Genomic DNA, 16,243 nt, shown 5'->3' with positions numbered 1-16,243 from the left:
ACAAGACGGAGTTTCTTTGCGAAAAATATAATTTTTTTATACTTTATTTTCTCTTGCATAAAGTTAAGAGAATGTATAGTGAGAAGACAACACTAATATATTTGCCACAGGCTATTTAACCCTTTAAGACCTACCATAGAACCGAGTTCGCCACAGCTTATCTTTACATTTTACATGCTGTAGTGCCATTTGTGGGAGCATTTCAAGTTGCTATACATCAATACAACCATTATAGCCCAAATTTTTAAAAATATGTATGCATTAAGTCCATAGTAACTACATAAATTGGAAAAAGGGCAATAAACTACAAAAAAATTGAAAATCGTTTTTGTTTTGTTTTTTACATATATTTCTAGTTAGAGAAATTTAAGAGGCTTATCCCTCAAAACTGTAAATACAAAAAAGTTGCACAAAATAGTTTCCAACCACGAGAAATTTATTTTGAGTGTCTTCATAGTTTTATGTTTGAGATACACTAATTTTTATATACTACAGGAAAAATGAAAATAAATATTACAATGCTAATTTGCAAAAAGACAGCATGTGCATCAAAATAAACTATTTCCAACAGTGTAATTTGACTTCTAAGCATCCCAGAAACGATACAGAAAAGCATAAAGTCAAACATGACTTTTAAAAACACCAACATAGACTTTGAAGGTAAAAAACTAAATTTTCCGCGAAAATGACATCACTTCCGGTTTCGGACACGTAATGGCGGACATGCGATAGTTCGCGCTGAGTTACATTCCAACGTAGGAAGTGTTATGAACAGCTGATCGGATCGGCAAAGCGTGTTTCTGGAATATTATGTTTTTGTTGCTGCAAGTCTGGAATATTATGTTTTTGTTGCTGGAAGTGCTTTTTATGCAATTTTTGCAAAGCTATATGTGGAAGGAAACCGTGACCTAGAGCAAGCTAATGGAATAAGATGTAAGTACAACTCCTATGGTTTCATATGCAAAAAAAATTATTGCGCTACCTTGTGGTTCCAGTTCTACAGGGATTAAAAAAATAGTTAGGTAAAACGGAGTGTGCCTGCTCTGACCGGTTTGTTATGATTTAATGTTGTCAGTGTTTTGTTTTATGTCATGTTTAAGGATTTGTTCTCGTTTCCTGTTTTATTGTGAAGGTCTGCGTCTCATGTGAGTGTGTTCAGTTTTACCTCTGTCTCGTCTTGTTGATTATTCCCAGCTGTGTTCCCCACCTGTGTGTAATCTCCCTGTGTTTCCCTGTGTGTATTTAAGTCGCGTCCTCTGTCTTTGTAGTTTGGCTGGTCCGTCTGTGTATCCACCATGTCTCATCCGTGTGTTTCCCTGCTGCCCAACCGTCATCGGTTTTCTGCTGGCTGTTATTCGTGTTCAGGGTCGTAACAGAATTGGGGGCTCGTCCGGGATTCGTCCGTTTTCGCTGGAGTTCATTCGTCTCCGCTGGAGGGTCCGAGGGACCGCTTCAGCCTTCCGTCTCCGCTGGAGGGTCCAAGGGGCCTGTCCAGCCTTCGTCTGTCTTCGCTGGAGGGTTCCGGAGGACCGCTTCAGCATTCCGTCTTCGCTGGAGGGTCCGAGGGACCGCTTCAGCATTCCGTCTTCGCTGGAGGGTCCGAGGGCCCGCTTCAAGCATTCCGTCTTCGCTGGAGGGTCCGAGGGACCGCTTCAGCCATTCGTCTCCTCTGGAGGGTCCAAGGGGCCTGTCCAGCCTTCATTCGTTTCAGCTGGAGGGTCCGGAGGACCGCTTCAGCCTTCCGTCTCCGCTGGAGGGTCCGAGGGACCGCTTCAGCCTTCCGTCTCCGCTGGAGGGTCCAAGGGGCCTGTCCAGCCTTCATTCGTCTCCGCTGGAGGGTCCGAGGGACCGCTTCAGCCTTCCGTCTCCGCTGGGGGTCCAAGGGGCCTGTCCAGCCTTCATTTGTCTCCGCTGGAGGGTCCGAGGGACCGCTTCAGCCTTCCGTCTTCGCTGGAGGGTCCAAGGGGCCTGTCCAGCCTTCATCCATTTCCGCTGGAGGGTCCGAGGGACCGCTTCAGCCTTCATCCGTCTCCGCTGGAGGGTCCGAGGGACCGCTTCAGCCTTCCGTCTCCGCTGGAGGGTCCAAGGGGCCTGTCCAGCCTTCATTCGTCTCCGCTGGAGGGTCCGAGGGACCGCTTCAGCCTTCCGTCTTCGCTGGAGGGTCCAAGGGGCCTGTCCAGCCTTCATCCGTTTCCGCTGGAGGGTCCGAGGGACCGCTTCAGCCTTCATCCGTTTCCGCTGGAGGGTCCGAGGGACCGCTTCAGCCTTCATCCGTCTCCGCTGGAGGGTCCGAGGGGCCTGTCCAGCCTTCATTCGTCTTTGCTGGAGGGTCCGAGGGGCCTGTCCAGCCTTCATTCGTCTCCGCTGGAGGGTCCAAGGGGCCTGTCCAGCATTCATTCGTCTCCGCTGGAGGGTCCAAGGGGCCTGTCCAGCCTTCATTCGTCTCCGCTGGAGGGTCCGAGGGACCGCTTCAGCATTCCGTCTTCGCTGGAGGGTCCGAGGGACCGCTTCAGCATTCCGTCTTCGCTGGAGGGTCCGAGGGGCCGCTTCAGCCATTCGTCTTCGCTGGAGAGTCCGAGGGGCCTGTCCAGCCTTCGTCCGTCTTCGCTGGAGGGTCCGGAGGACCGCTTCAGCATTCCGTCTGCCTGCAGAATAGCGGCCAGTGCCTTGTGCGCTGGTCCTCCAGGACTACAGCATTCATGGCTCTCTAGGTCATGAATCAAACATTTTCATTTGGGGTTAAATGTTTGATTTTTGGGTGGGGGGAAATGTTATGATTTAATGTTGTCAGTGTTTTGTTTTATGTCATGTTTAAGGATTTGTTCTCGTTTCCTGTTTTATTGTGAAGGTCTGCGTCTCATGTGAGTGTGTTCAGTTTACCTCTGTCTCGTCTTGTTGATTATTCCCAGCTGTGTTCCCCACCTGTGTGTAATTTCCCTGTGTTTCCCTGTGTGTATTTAAGTCGCGTCCTCTGTCTTTGTAGTTTAGCTGGTCCGTCTGTGTATCCACCATGTCTCATCCGTGTGTTTCCCTGCTGCCCAACCGTCATCGGTTTTCTGCTGGCTGTTATTCGTGTTCAGGTTTGTTTCTGTTCAGGGTCAGTAGTTTAGTTTTCCCAGTATAGTTTAGTTCTCCGTTCACCATTTTGTCCATCTCTTTTGTTGTGTTTGCCTTAGTGGCACCAGCCATTTTTTTTAGCCAACCTGGTTGTCCAGTTTAAGATAAAGCCTCTTCTCATCCCACAATCTGGTATTCATCTTCTTTTATGTTGCGGCTATGAGCCGGGTCGTAACAGGTTGTAAAGGGTTAATGATATATTTTATGTAATAATTCATAAAATTAGGGTTAGAAACGATAGAAACAATAGAAGACAAATGGCACGATAGACACTTTTCTATCGTCCACACGATATATATCGTCATATCGCCCAGCACTAGTACCTGGTACTAAAACAGTACCTGCTCGGCGGTGGTTCTAAAGTGATCCTAACAGCTACTAAAATGTGATGATATCAGTCTGCATGCCACCAGTTAAGTGGTCAGTGGCATTATTTGATGAGGCATCTCGTTCACAAAAATTAAAACCACCATTTTTGAAACCCAGCAACGATAGAAAAGGTCACAAAAAAAACCACAACAACACCGTGGCCCGTGAGTCTGACACCTCCATGTCCACCTTTGTTGTAGTGTTTGTATCTAACGCTAATTAGGTCATAGGATCCTTGGCCACATTGCTATAAGATTGCAGGTGGAAGAGACCCTGCAGAGGTGGAGGTATGCTCTGGAGAGAAGCTGAATGAAAGGGGGAAAAACAGTGCCAAGTAAACAGACAAAAAGACATCCCCTTGTTTAGTAGAACGGGAACTGTCTCAGTCACTTGTTTCAAGTCTTACTGAATATAACATGACAATAACAATCAATCAATATAACAATTTGATAGTCCCCGTTAGATCAAAAAGGATGATAAGGCAGGATATCCTTGCCCAGTTGACTGGCAGGTCAAGACACTATAAGTGTCCCAAACATTTCTCAGCTGTTACCAGCTCTGCGGCACGGCTGCCACTGTTTTCATGTTTTGTATGCTTGTGTGATAGAGTCATCAGGACACAACATGGTAAGAGACAGAAGCTATAAGCCATAGCTTCTGTCTCTGAGCAGGAAAATGCTGCTCAGAGTATAATTGGATAAAAGGCTTACTTTGTGTCATGTTAGGGGCTTTCCATTATGGCAGCAACTGGAAACCATTAGAGCAGCCCTTCAAAGGGTCAGCCAGGCTGGTCAGTGTTTCTCTCTGTGGACCGGTTTTCCCAGTGCAATGTTAATACATAAGAGTGAAGACACCACTTAAATTACTTTGATGCTAATATCAGTGATTGCTCAAAATAACCAGCAGAAAAGTTCATTTTGAAAACAACTGACAGAAGCTTTGACATCAGCTGTCCCAGCTACTGTGTCTGGCCTTAGTTTTAACATACGGCTATGATTGTACTATGTGTTGTTTCGTTTCCAAAGATATCTCAGTGCTTCTTTAAGAATATCCTGTCTCTGCTGGTCACAACTAAAACAATAGGGCATCCTGTCTGCCTGCTTCCAAATCTTGATCAAGTCTTAATGTGTTCATACTTGTGTTGAAAATCATTGCACCAACACACCTTAGCTTTAAAAATATGTTTAAAATATGCCAGCAGCTGCTGTTGGAGTTGGGAGTGCGACTTGGCAACACTTTATCAAGATTGAATGATGGGGCCTTTGTCAGCTTGCCTTTGTTGGTGATATCTTGTTGGTGATGTCTTTGCCAAGTTGGTGATATCAATTAAAGTGAACAAAGAGAGACAGACAGGCCTGCTGTTTAACATACATACAAAATCAACTAAAGGGATCATTCTGTGGTGTGCAGAATGTTTGTGTACTAGTCAAACACTCTCTATACACGTAAAACAAAGTTCCCTCCGGTGTACACTTCCTGTTTGCTTCATGAAAACTTTAGAAGTTCCCCACATGAGACAAGTAAGTCCTTATCCAGTTGTACTCAGAGCAGCATTTTCCTAACAAACAGCCACTGTAGAGAAAGACCTCCTCAGTTAGCCACTGCCTCTGTCTCCTGTTTAGAAAAAGTCAGCATGGCCTGCACAGTCACTCCCTGCATCCCAGAGGAGACGAATTCCATTGTGGGAGTAGGGGATCAGAGTCTCTTTCAGCCTGACTGTGTCACAAGGACTCTTGACCCAAAGCCAAACAAAGTCCTCTGATACTGCCAAGTATGCCCTGATCAGGACACTGAGCGTTGCTGGAGTAAACTCAGATGCTGTTAAAGCCAGGTATCTATACAAATAGCACAAACTGAACGTTAGATTTTCAGCTACAAAGTACATATTACAGCTGTTCAAGGATCAAAATATAAAGCAGAATCAAACAAAAGGGGGAAAAAATGAGCAAAATGTTACCACCTTTACTTATCTAATCATTGCAATTTTACTCAGCGGTTTATTAAAAAAGTTATTTTGTACATTATGACAGCTAACCTTAACATGCAATCATGAATACAAGTTTCATTAACACTGCATTCAGTTGCCAATATCATATGGGGGTGGATTCATATTAAGAGCTTACTACAAAGTACACAATTATGCCCAGTGAATCACCGTTACAACCTAAATACTGTTAAACATCTGTGAAGTGTTAACAGCAGTTTAAATTGGTAAATGTGACAGGAAAGAATTAGCGAATGAAAACAGTAATTCTGTCAGCGAAAAGGCATTGAATAGTAAGATATCGAGTCAGTTGTTGTACTGATGGAATCAGTGCTGTGTAAATACACATTATGCTGAATGTATCAGCACTTCAGGTAAACACGAAGGAAAAGCTGACTTTGCAGAAATGAAAGTCTGTGCCTAGCTGCCGCCGAAGAAGGGTTCTGTAAAGGCTGAAACTTAAAAATACATCAATCACGTAGCTACACCCTCACCACTAAGGTCAGCATTTTCACCTGCCTTTGCCAGATGACAGCAGTCAAAAAGAGAGTGAAAATGTAAGATCAGAAGGTCACTTAACCTGTTTAGAGGAACCTCACACAGAAACAGGAAGAACAAACTAAACAAAAAGGTCCAGAACATTCTTCTTGTGAAAAAACACATTACTAACTTGGGTGTGAAAGGGTTAAGCAACGGTTAGGTAATTATAATAAAATCAAAAACGGTTTTGCTAGGAAGGGGAGGGGGGGCTGAGGAGTAAGAAATTCAGTTTAGAGCCTTTTTAGTAAGACTCAAATGAGCGGACAAAAATATAACTTTGAACCATAAAAGGGAAAATAAAAGTCATCTTTGCTATATTCAATCAGCAGCGCAAATGTACGTTTGAAAGAAAGTTTTAATCTCCAGACTTCTACTACCAATTAACTTATAAACTACTAAAGAATTAGCAATTGATTAGGATTAATGTAAGCACAGGAACACCCAAATTTTACATCTAGCACTTTGTAAAACCTTGGCAATAGAGGCGATTACGCTGTACTTTTTACATAATGTTTGAAAGGGACATGGCTTTTCAAAATTGAAATATGGAGAACTGACAAAATGTTGTATGCCACTGTTGATCACCCACAAACCAATATATAAGTTTAAAAGGTGCTTACCAGTCTGGCCTCCCTGCGCAGCCCCTCGGTGTTCCTCAGCCAGAAGCGACTCAGCTCACTTAACTCCAGTATTGGCTGTACCTTCAGCCTCACCGTGTCTCCTGACTGACGGATCATCTCCACTATCTCGTCCCGACTCTTATTCTCCACATTTCGTCCATTTATCTCCACCAGCCTATCGCCTGGCACCAGACCCAGTGCCAGATCCTTAGTGCCTGCACCAGGCTCTGCAAAGTGAACCACACGTCTGTACACTCCTCCATCAGGGCTGCGATCCAGCATTGTAGTGCGACGCAAAGAAAATCCAAAGTCACCAGTGTTACGGCGCTGGAGTTCCAGTTCACGGGTTTCAGGTGGACTTGGAGCAACCACAGCTGGCAGCTGGAGTTGTGCAGGGAAGGTCTTATCGACCACTTCGGGAATGCAGATTCTTTTAGTGGCTTCTGGTCCAGGCTGCTGCTTGAGGCTGTGCTTGCGGAGCATGCTGAAAACTTTACTCTCCACCTGTGGAGATGGGGCAGCAGAATTCTGACCTGAAGGGGTGGATCCCTCTGAAGGGCTCTCCTCTTTGCTTCTCTGGGAAAATGAGAACCGTTTCATCATCTGTGTAGAGTTCTGCTTGGCAAGTGAACCAAAGTGAGCAACTCGATCTCGCACTGAGCTGCGTTGTCCATCCTGTCCTCCTCCACCCTCACCCTTCAGATCATCATTGGAGCTGGCAATGCTTAGTTGGTCATCCAGGATCATGCTGCTTCGGTTACTCAAGCCATCTAATTCAATGTCAGTGAGGGGGAGCTCACTGGTGCTGGCCACTTTGATGGGAATGGGGTTGGAAATCTCAAGCTTGTTTCTAGATTCCCGCTTCGACTCCCTCTTCAGGTTGAAGAAACCACGGCGCATGCTCATCTCCTCCAGACTGCGCAGCTCTGCTGCAGACATCCTCTCCTTTTTCTCCTTCTTCTCCTTCTCCTTTTTCTTTAGATTAAACATTGTGGCACTAAATTAACTTAGTGTTCCCTTTTCAACTGAATTCACTTCAGGTCAGGTCAGGTGTGTTTGCTATGATCCAGCGAAGAAAAAAGAGAGAGAGAGAGAACCATTTCTGTTAAACTGCTAAATCTTACAGTAACTGCTCTCCATGCACACCAGTGAGTGTCCATGAGTGTAATTGTTTTTATATGCGATTGTTATATATTGTGATGTTGGTATTTTAAAATATTATACATCACTGATTTGTGTATGAAGTATGAATATTTGTTGTAAACTGGTTTTATAATTGTGGCAATTTATGAATTTAAGTGATAATTTCCGAATACATAAGAGACCGAGATGGATCGTCCAGTTATCAGATCAGATGGTGATGTTAAATGTTATTTTGCTTTTTGATGACAGCATTGACATTCTGAGTGGACTAGTATGCAGGTGTGACATGCCTAATAGCCAGGAATTCCTAATTGGTTGAATCTTACTGAATGTATATATATATGTGCAAATGTGTATGAACACTGTTTCTTTGTACCTGACAAACGTCACACAGACCAAAAGGTTGTAACTAAATAAAAAATTAAGGTAAGCAGGACAGTGTGCGGCTGTAACAGTGATAATGAAAGAATAATGATTCCCTAATGTTTTCACACACCTAGAACAGTCAGATAGGCTAAGAAAATTGCCTCTTCTCATTAATGTCACAATTAAATAATATAAACAATAATTAGTATTATTGATGTCTTTGGACTGTGGGAGAACATGCAAACTCCACACAGAAAGACCCTGGCCTGATGGTGGAATTGAACCCAGGACCTTCTTGCTGTGAGGCAACAGTGCTTACCACCTTGCAGTTAGTGGGGTTAGGTTAATTGATAACTCTAAATTGCCCAAAGATGTGAATGGTTGTGTCTATGTGTTAGCCCTGTAACAGACTGGTGAACTATCCAGGGTGTACACTGGGATAGGCTCCAGCTCCCCCGTGACCCTGACAAGGATAAACGGAACAGAACGGATGGATGGATGGATGTATTATTATTGTTGATAGTGGTGGCATAATCTGACAACAGACATTTATACTGTCTCATAGTTACATTTTTATATCACTTGATATCTCAGCCTCAACAGTTTAGCAGCATTTTCTGTATTGGAATATGTTTTGTCATCAAAATCCCACATGTTTTGTCTGTTTTGTTTCATGATTCTGTCTGCTTATTTAATGGATTTTTTACCACTGTATTGTTGCATATAGTTAAAAATGTCCATAATTACACACATAATATTACTACAATTAAAATGCACAGACCAGATCTAGTTTGAAGACTGTACAAAATTGCAGGTGACAGAATGATATCAGTGATAATGAATGAAGTTAAAAAAAAAATTTTAAGCTGGCATCAAACGTCTAAGCAAACCTGGTTGTTTGCATAGAGCATATGTGTAGATGCCTTTGCAAAAAAAACAAAAGAAAAAAAAAAAAACAGACCTACATCCCTGAACACTTCCAGTATTCTTACATTAGAGAAGCCCACTGGAGAAGCTTGACAAGACCAATTTTTAACTGGCTCTCTCCAAAGCCTCACAAATAGATATAGATATAGATATAATTTTATTTCGAACATGCAAATATAATTGAAATAACAACAGAAAAAAAACCACTTAGAAATCATCAAGTTTTCATGTATATATCTTTGTCTACAGAATGCGTGTGCTCGAAAAGGCGTAGGATGAAGTTTACACTTTTCTTGTTCCTACCCCCTTATTTCAAATTTCATTGCTTACAAATCCATATCCAGGATTCAACATTATTTGATCATATATGGTTAACTATGTACAAGTCTAACACATTGAACATACACAAATAAAAACCAAAAATAAATATAAGGTAGAGTCCTGCCACAAACTGAAAAGTCCAGGCAGGCACATCCACATGGTTCAGTCTGGTTCTTATAAACTGCTGGGTAACACACAGAGATTCTTATTTATTTATAAAACCCTCGTACTATTTTAACTGTGGAATAGGTGTATTATGTCAGTGATTTCTCCTGTTAAGATAAATCCGGATTTCCAGCAAAAAATGTCATTCAGCTGTTATAAAAACCTCATCAGGCAAGCGCCTAAACTGTCAGTTATGAAGTAGTCATATCCTCAAAGGTGTAACAGATTAGCACTGCAAACATCACAACTATTTATATCTATACAGCAAAACTACCGTGGTAACGTGATGTACAGATTTACATATAGTGTTTAGCAACAGAGTATCGAATAACCAATTTGCCAGAACAGCAAAGATTTCCTTAACAGTCCGTTCAGATTATTACCTTCTGTCATCTGTAGCCAAAATAAACGAACAGTGTCTGCACTAACAGTAGCGTTAGGTCCTGTATGCACTGGTTAAGGAATGCTAAAACGCTAAATGGCTTATGAGTTTTAAGTTGCCTCCCTTTTATCTACTTGACTTCTGCGGTTAAATCGACACTAATACTTAACCACTAACGTAAACAAAGCGTATTTGTCAGCCGCACTTCTCATTAACCGTGAAGTCGGGGACAAAAGCATGACAGAGCTAAAATAAGTATAGCTTCTCAGCTACATTAGCTAGCTGAGCTACTGCTTTGTAAATGAAGGTAATGTTACCTAATAATTAATATCTATTGTTTTATGCTATTCCAAATGAGAACGCGCCGAAAACACAAGGTTACATATTTTATGTATTTTTTTTTTCACTTTTCATTTAGCGTCTAGCTAGCTAACTAGCCTAATTGGCTCAGGTCACAGCCTCAGTTCTTTGCCCTCATTTTGGTAAAGCAAATCCTGGAACACTCTGGGATCCTATGAAAATCATTCAGTCAGCCCCACTGACTGCCTGTCCGTCTCAGCACAGCTGCCTTAACACTAAATGTGCCTTCTCACTAGAAGCACATATCTTATTATAGGAACAGATACTCACAGCTTTCCAATACTTCAAACGAACCCTCGCTAGTCCCTTGTTAATGGGTGTAGCTCGGCTTGTAGGGAACAGAAACAAGCTTTCAGGCTATGGTTGTGATAGCAGGCTGCTCCCAGTCCAGCTCTGAAGCGTCAATATTGTATCTAAAACGCAGTCAACCTACTCCCCCTTCTGTTCATACAGTGTAACCAGGTACACTACTGGGAAGACGGTTTTTAATTGTGAGTTGTGTATTTAAACTGTACCACTGTACCACAGTATTTGTACACAGCGGTCGATTATCTTGTTAATAATTCTACTTGTTCACTATGTCCGACTCTGAATAATGTAACTCCAGTGAAAAAGAAAGCCTGGGAAAACAGTTTGATGCTTGCTTTTTTTTTTTTTTTAAAAAGTCCTCCATAAAGCTAGACCATCTTACTATTCATCATTGATTGAAGAAAATAAAAACAACCCCTAGGTTTCTCTTCAGCACTGTAGCCAGACTGACAAAAAGTCTGTTGAGCCAACCATTCCTTTAACCCTTTAACCTTCTAGGACCTGGCGTCCACATATGTAGACATTTTGGGTTGTCTAGACCAAAATACTAAATTTTGCTCTACAAGGACCTGATATCCACCTACGAGGACATTATGCTACCACTGTTCTATCAAAATTTAAAACAAATGTACACGTATGTGGATATCTGGCCCTTGTAGAGCAAACGCAGGTAAAAAGAAATTTCTTTGTTTTTACATTCATCAGGTCCCAATCAGCCCAAATAGGAAAAAGAAATTATAAATGCATGCCATGAAAGAGTAATGACTTCATGAATTTCTTAACAAACAAAATTTTAACCATTAGTGAAAAAAAAATACTCGTAATCATCTAACAGATATAACATTGTACGGCTACTTTCAGTACCATTGTTGAGTCTTTTTCTCCAATTAGAACTTTCTGAGTTAACTTCAGTAATTACTTCCTCCAAACCATCAACATCTGTGTTATGTAATGTTTCTGTCTTAAATATGATCAACCTATCTCTAATAATTAGCTATGTAGCACAGGTCTTTAAGCTGTAATTAAATTAAACCATTAATTAAACCACTACTTAAAAAGCCATCTCTAGACTCAGTGGTCTTAGCTAATTATAGGCCAATCTCCAACCTTCCTTTTATCTCAAAAATAATTCTTGAAAGAATAATTGTAATAATAATAATTTTTTTAAAAAGCCGACTAATCATCTGCAGAGGAATGGCTTATTTGAAGAGTTCCAGTCAGATTTCAGAGCTCATCACAGCACAGAAACAGCTTTAGTGAAGGTTACAAATGATCTTCTTTTAGCCTCTGGCAGTGGACTCATCTCTGTGCTTATCCTGCTAGACCTCAATGCAGTGTTCGAGGCTGCTTACCATAATATTTTATTACAATGATTAGAGCATGCTCGTAGGTATGAAAGGTACTACAGTGCAGCGATTTGAATTATATTTAACTAACACACTGCAATTTGTTCATGTAAAAGGAGAGTCCTCTTCACACAGTAAGGTTAATTATGGACTTCCACAGGAAAGTGCTAGGATCAACTGTGTTTATGTTATATATGCTTCCCTTAGGGAGTATCATTAGAAGCTATAGCATACATGCAGATGACACCCACCACCCATCTATCCATGAAGCCAGATAACACACACCAATTAGTTAAACTGTAGGAATGTCTTAAAGACATAAAGACCTGGATGACCTCTAATTTTCTGCTTCTAAATTCAGATAAAACTTTAATGTATTTAACCCTAAAAATCTTAGAAATATGGTACCTAACTTCCTCTGGATGGCATTCTCTTGTCCTTGGTAAAACTGCTGAATATTGGAGTCATTTTCAGCCAAGAGCGGAGGCCACCTCTGGGGACAAGTGGGACAACTCTTCTATCTCTGGTCGTGAGGCCACTGAGGCTGTTAAACAACTCCTTGGTGGCAGGGCCCCTGGGGTGGATGAGGTTTGAGTTCCTGAAGGTTTTGGATGTTGTAGGGCTGTCTTGGTTGACACACCTCTACGATGTTGTATGGAGATCAGGGGCCGCTCCTATGGATTGGCAGACCAGGATGGTGGTTTCCATTTTTCAGAAGGGGGACTGGAGGGTGTGTTCCAACTATAGGGGGGCTCACACTCCTCAGCCTCCCTGGGAAAGTCTATGATCAGGAGCTGGAAAGGAGAGTCCGTCTGTTAATTGAACCTCGGATACAGGAGGAACAGTGTGGTTTTTGTTCTGGTCATGGAACACTGGACCCGCTCTTTATCCTCTCGAGGATACTTGAGGGTGTATGGGAGTTTGCCCAACCAGGCTACATGTGTTTTGTGGACTTGGAGAAGGCATTCGACCGTGTCCTTCGGGGTGTCCTGTGGGAGGTGGTTCAGGAACATAGGGTGTCTGGGCCATTGCTATGGGCCATTCAATCCTTATACAACAATTGCAAGAGCTTTGTCCACTCTTGCAATGCTTGATGCAGGGCTGCCCTTTGTCACCGATTCTGTTCATAATTTTTATGGGCAGAATTTCCAGTCGTAGCCAAGTGGCAGAAGGCTTTCACTTGGATTGTCTCAGAATTTCAACTCTGCTTCCTCGGGTGATGGGCTCCAGCTCGCACTGGAACGGTTCACAGCTGAGTGTGACGTGTTGGGCATGAGAGTCAGCACCTCCATATCTGAGGTCATGGCCCTAAGCTGGAAAAGGGTCGAGTGCCCACTCTGGGTCAGGGACAAGTCCCTGCCCCAAGTGGAGGACTTTAAGTACCTCGGGGTCTTGTTCACGAGTGGCGGGAGATCAACAGAAGGATTGGTGCTGCGGCTGCAATGATGCAGACACTGTACCGGCCCGTCTGGTGAAGAGAGAGCTGAGTGGAAAAGCAAAGCTCTCAATTTACTGGTTGATCTACGTCCTTACCCTATGTCCTTACCAGCCATAAGCTGTGGTCAGTGACCAAAAGAATGATAAAACCGGAGAAATTAGCTTCATCTGAAGGTTGGCCGGCCTCTCCCTTAGAGATAGCGTGAGGTGTGTGGCCATCCTATAGGGGCTCAGAGTAGAGCCATTGCTTCTCCACATCAAAATCGCAAAAAATTGACCAACATTTTTTAAACCAACCTCTTAAGCATATTTTATTGTAGAAACATAATTTAAAGTTTTTATGGATCACAAGGCTTTGGATTTTTATTGACTAAATCTGTCTTTTGCTATCTTTTATGTGCACAAGAGGAGCTTAAATTTTATGAAGAATTATATTTTTTCTGTGGAATTTTGCCTCCATAATGTACTGACATCACCCACTGTAAATTTTGAGCCTGGAGAATAATCAGAAAAAAATTGTTTCAATGTGTTTAATACCCAAACCTGTCATGATCTCTGTGTCTCCCCGGATGGTTCACCCAGGAGCCACATGTTTTGTTATTGTTTTGTCTCTCTCTCTTTCGTGCTTCCTCTCCGCCTGGGCGGAACTTGTTATGGGTTCCTGCCTTTGGCCGACGCACCTGCAATCAGTGGCTGTGTCCCAATTCAGGGTATGCACGCTTGAAGTACGCACACTACGCGTACTACGTACGGTGCGTACTACAAGTACGGGAAGAGCGGAAGTGCGAGGCTTGTGAAATGGGACGGTCTAGCCTTCGTCGCGCTGTTCAGGTTGCCTAGCAACCATGATACTAACCGCGAGAAATGTTTCATACAGCATTGTGTGACAGAAATGAAGGAGAAAAAATGTTTTGTTGTTCATTCATTTTTGTCATGACATCACTTTGATTAGTTGAGACCACAGGACTGTAAAACATGATAGTTGGGCTTCATTTCTGTACTGAACAGTCATTTCAAGAATAGTTAGTAAATAATAATTAGCTAATGTTGTTCATGAGACTAAAGTCATCTCACTGTGGTAATGTTAATATAATATGGACAATATTATATGTATTGTCAGATTATATATATATATATATATGTGAGCTTGAACTCAGGATCAAAGATGCAAGTAGCAGTTAATTATATTTCCTATCACCTTAAATCTTCACTCAAAGACAAGACAAGTATCTCTGACAGTGTATATACAGATGTATTATATATAAGAGACAAACATTGTTCTTTCAATATGTTGGCATTACTAAATTTGGCTCAATGCTTATATATATGTATAAAAAGAAAATGTACGAGCTGTGATAACTGTTTCTGATAGAATGAAGATCAGACTGATATATGAAATATTCCTTTATTGGGTGAGAAAATCAGACCATGTCATAACTGCTTTAAGTCATACAGAACAGATATCAGAGCCTTAAACAGGCCGACTTCTGCTAAATGGGTCAAACTGGGCATAAACTATACAAACACATAACATCCTTATAGAATATGATGTAACACTATAGATCAACTTAGCTCAGAATATATAAAGCATATAAACAATTACAGCAATATGATGCAACAAACACAGCAGTACTACTAATCCAAAATACTCAAAGCTTCATAGAACTGAAACAAACATTTATTTTTAGCTCCACTCTGCTGCTGATACATACTTTAGGTTTCTGAATATTAAACGTGTTGCTGCCTTTCATAGTGTGTAACCTGAAGGCCCTGAGTACTTTCTCCCACACTGAAAACACTGGAATGATAAAATTATTTGAACATTACCTAATAAGACTGATTCAGCACAGACAATTAGTTATGTTAAACTTTCCTAGCAGTCCTTCACAAACAGGGAACAGTCTGTCTATTCTCTCCATCTGTCAGCTGCTGCTGGCTCTTCCTCCTCCTCTTCCTCACACACTGCTGAGTTTGTCCTGGTGGATCATCAGGGGTGCAAAGCCTCACAGATGATGTGCAGCAGTGGGTCCCTCAGTCTGTCCTCACTCTGGACACTTGCAGTTGTCACACATGGAAATCAAATGTGTGATAAGCTGCAGGATTCAAACACAAGTGTAACTTATAAATACATGTTCATACTTTTATTCCACAATCAGAGAGAAAGAAACAGAGAGAGAGTGCAGGACAGACAGACAGGTGACAGTCTCAGGTGTACACACTGCTACAAAACAGCACAAGAGAAGGAGGATTTAGTGTTTGTGTTATTACGAGTGCTAAACAAGAAGAGTTCCAGATGGTCCAGTGGACACATGTGTGACTCCTGTGATTAAAGCATCTTTCTTTCAGCTTAACGAGTGAACCGTCAGCTCGTTCAAACACACGTTAAAGTCTGTTTGGCGACACCACCGAACAGAGGCAGCAATATAACATAGCTAACATTAACAGTGCAGTGGATCCTGCTTGTGCCGTCATATTCAGGACTGCAAACCGAGCAGCATCACTGACTTTCAGCTTGTTGTCTTTGTGGATATATGACTGACTTTAATCCATAAAATCATCGCATTCTCTGTGAGATTAAGGTCAACTATATATATATTTAGAAGTAGAGGCTTTAAAACCAAGTTACCGCTGAAAGTACAAACATCACTAATGTCACATAACTTTCCCGACATGTGGCCAACAGTAATGTTTTAATGTTCTTAAACATTCGCACATAAATAAGTGACATAATATTCAGCACTTACTTTTGACAGTTTGTTTTTTTTTAATAAACTTTATTTAACAAACAATGAGTATACAACATAGGAACGGATGAAGTATACAAAACAACAGAACATGAACACACAAAGCCAGGGGT

General features: G+C 41.9%; 1 protein-coding gene across 4 annotated transcripts in view; it reads right to left on the bottom strand.

The window, feature by feature from the left end:
• The window catches only part of myo18ab (myosin XVIIIA b), a 135,640-nt gene extending 124,920 nt beyond the window's left edge, over positions 1-10,720 (bottom strand). For 3 of the 4 annotated variants that reach the window (XM_019367496.2, XM_013266182.3, XM_013266186.3), the window contains exons 1-2: positions 10,565-10,720; positions 6,631-7,689 (exon numbers count right to left, since the gene is read on the bottom strand). In XM_019367496.2, coding sequence (XP_019223041.1) covers positions 6,631-7,620 — 990 coding nt within the window. In that variant the 5' untranslated portion in view covers positions 7,621-7,689; positions 10,565-10,720. Of the gene's footprint in view, positions 1-6,630; positions 7,690-10,564 lie in introns of those variants that run through there. The other variant, XM_025898191.1, reaches the window with a different exon arrangement.
• Between the last annotated feature and the right edge of the window lie 5,523 nt (positions 10,721-16,243).

Source organism: Oreochromis niloticus, linkage group LG14, assembly GCF_001858045.2.
Source record: "Oreochromis niloticus isolate F11D_XX linkage group LG14, O_niloticus_UMD_NMBU, whole genome shotgun sequence".
Taxonomy (NCBI): domain Eukaryota; kingdom Metazoa; phylum Chordata; class Actinopteri; order Cichliformes; family Cichlidae; genus Oreochromis; species Oreochromis niloticus.
This window is presented reverse-complemented; position numbering and strand designations above follow the sequence as displayed.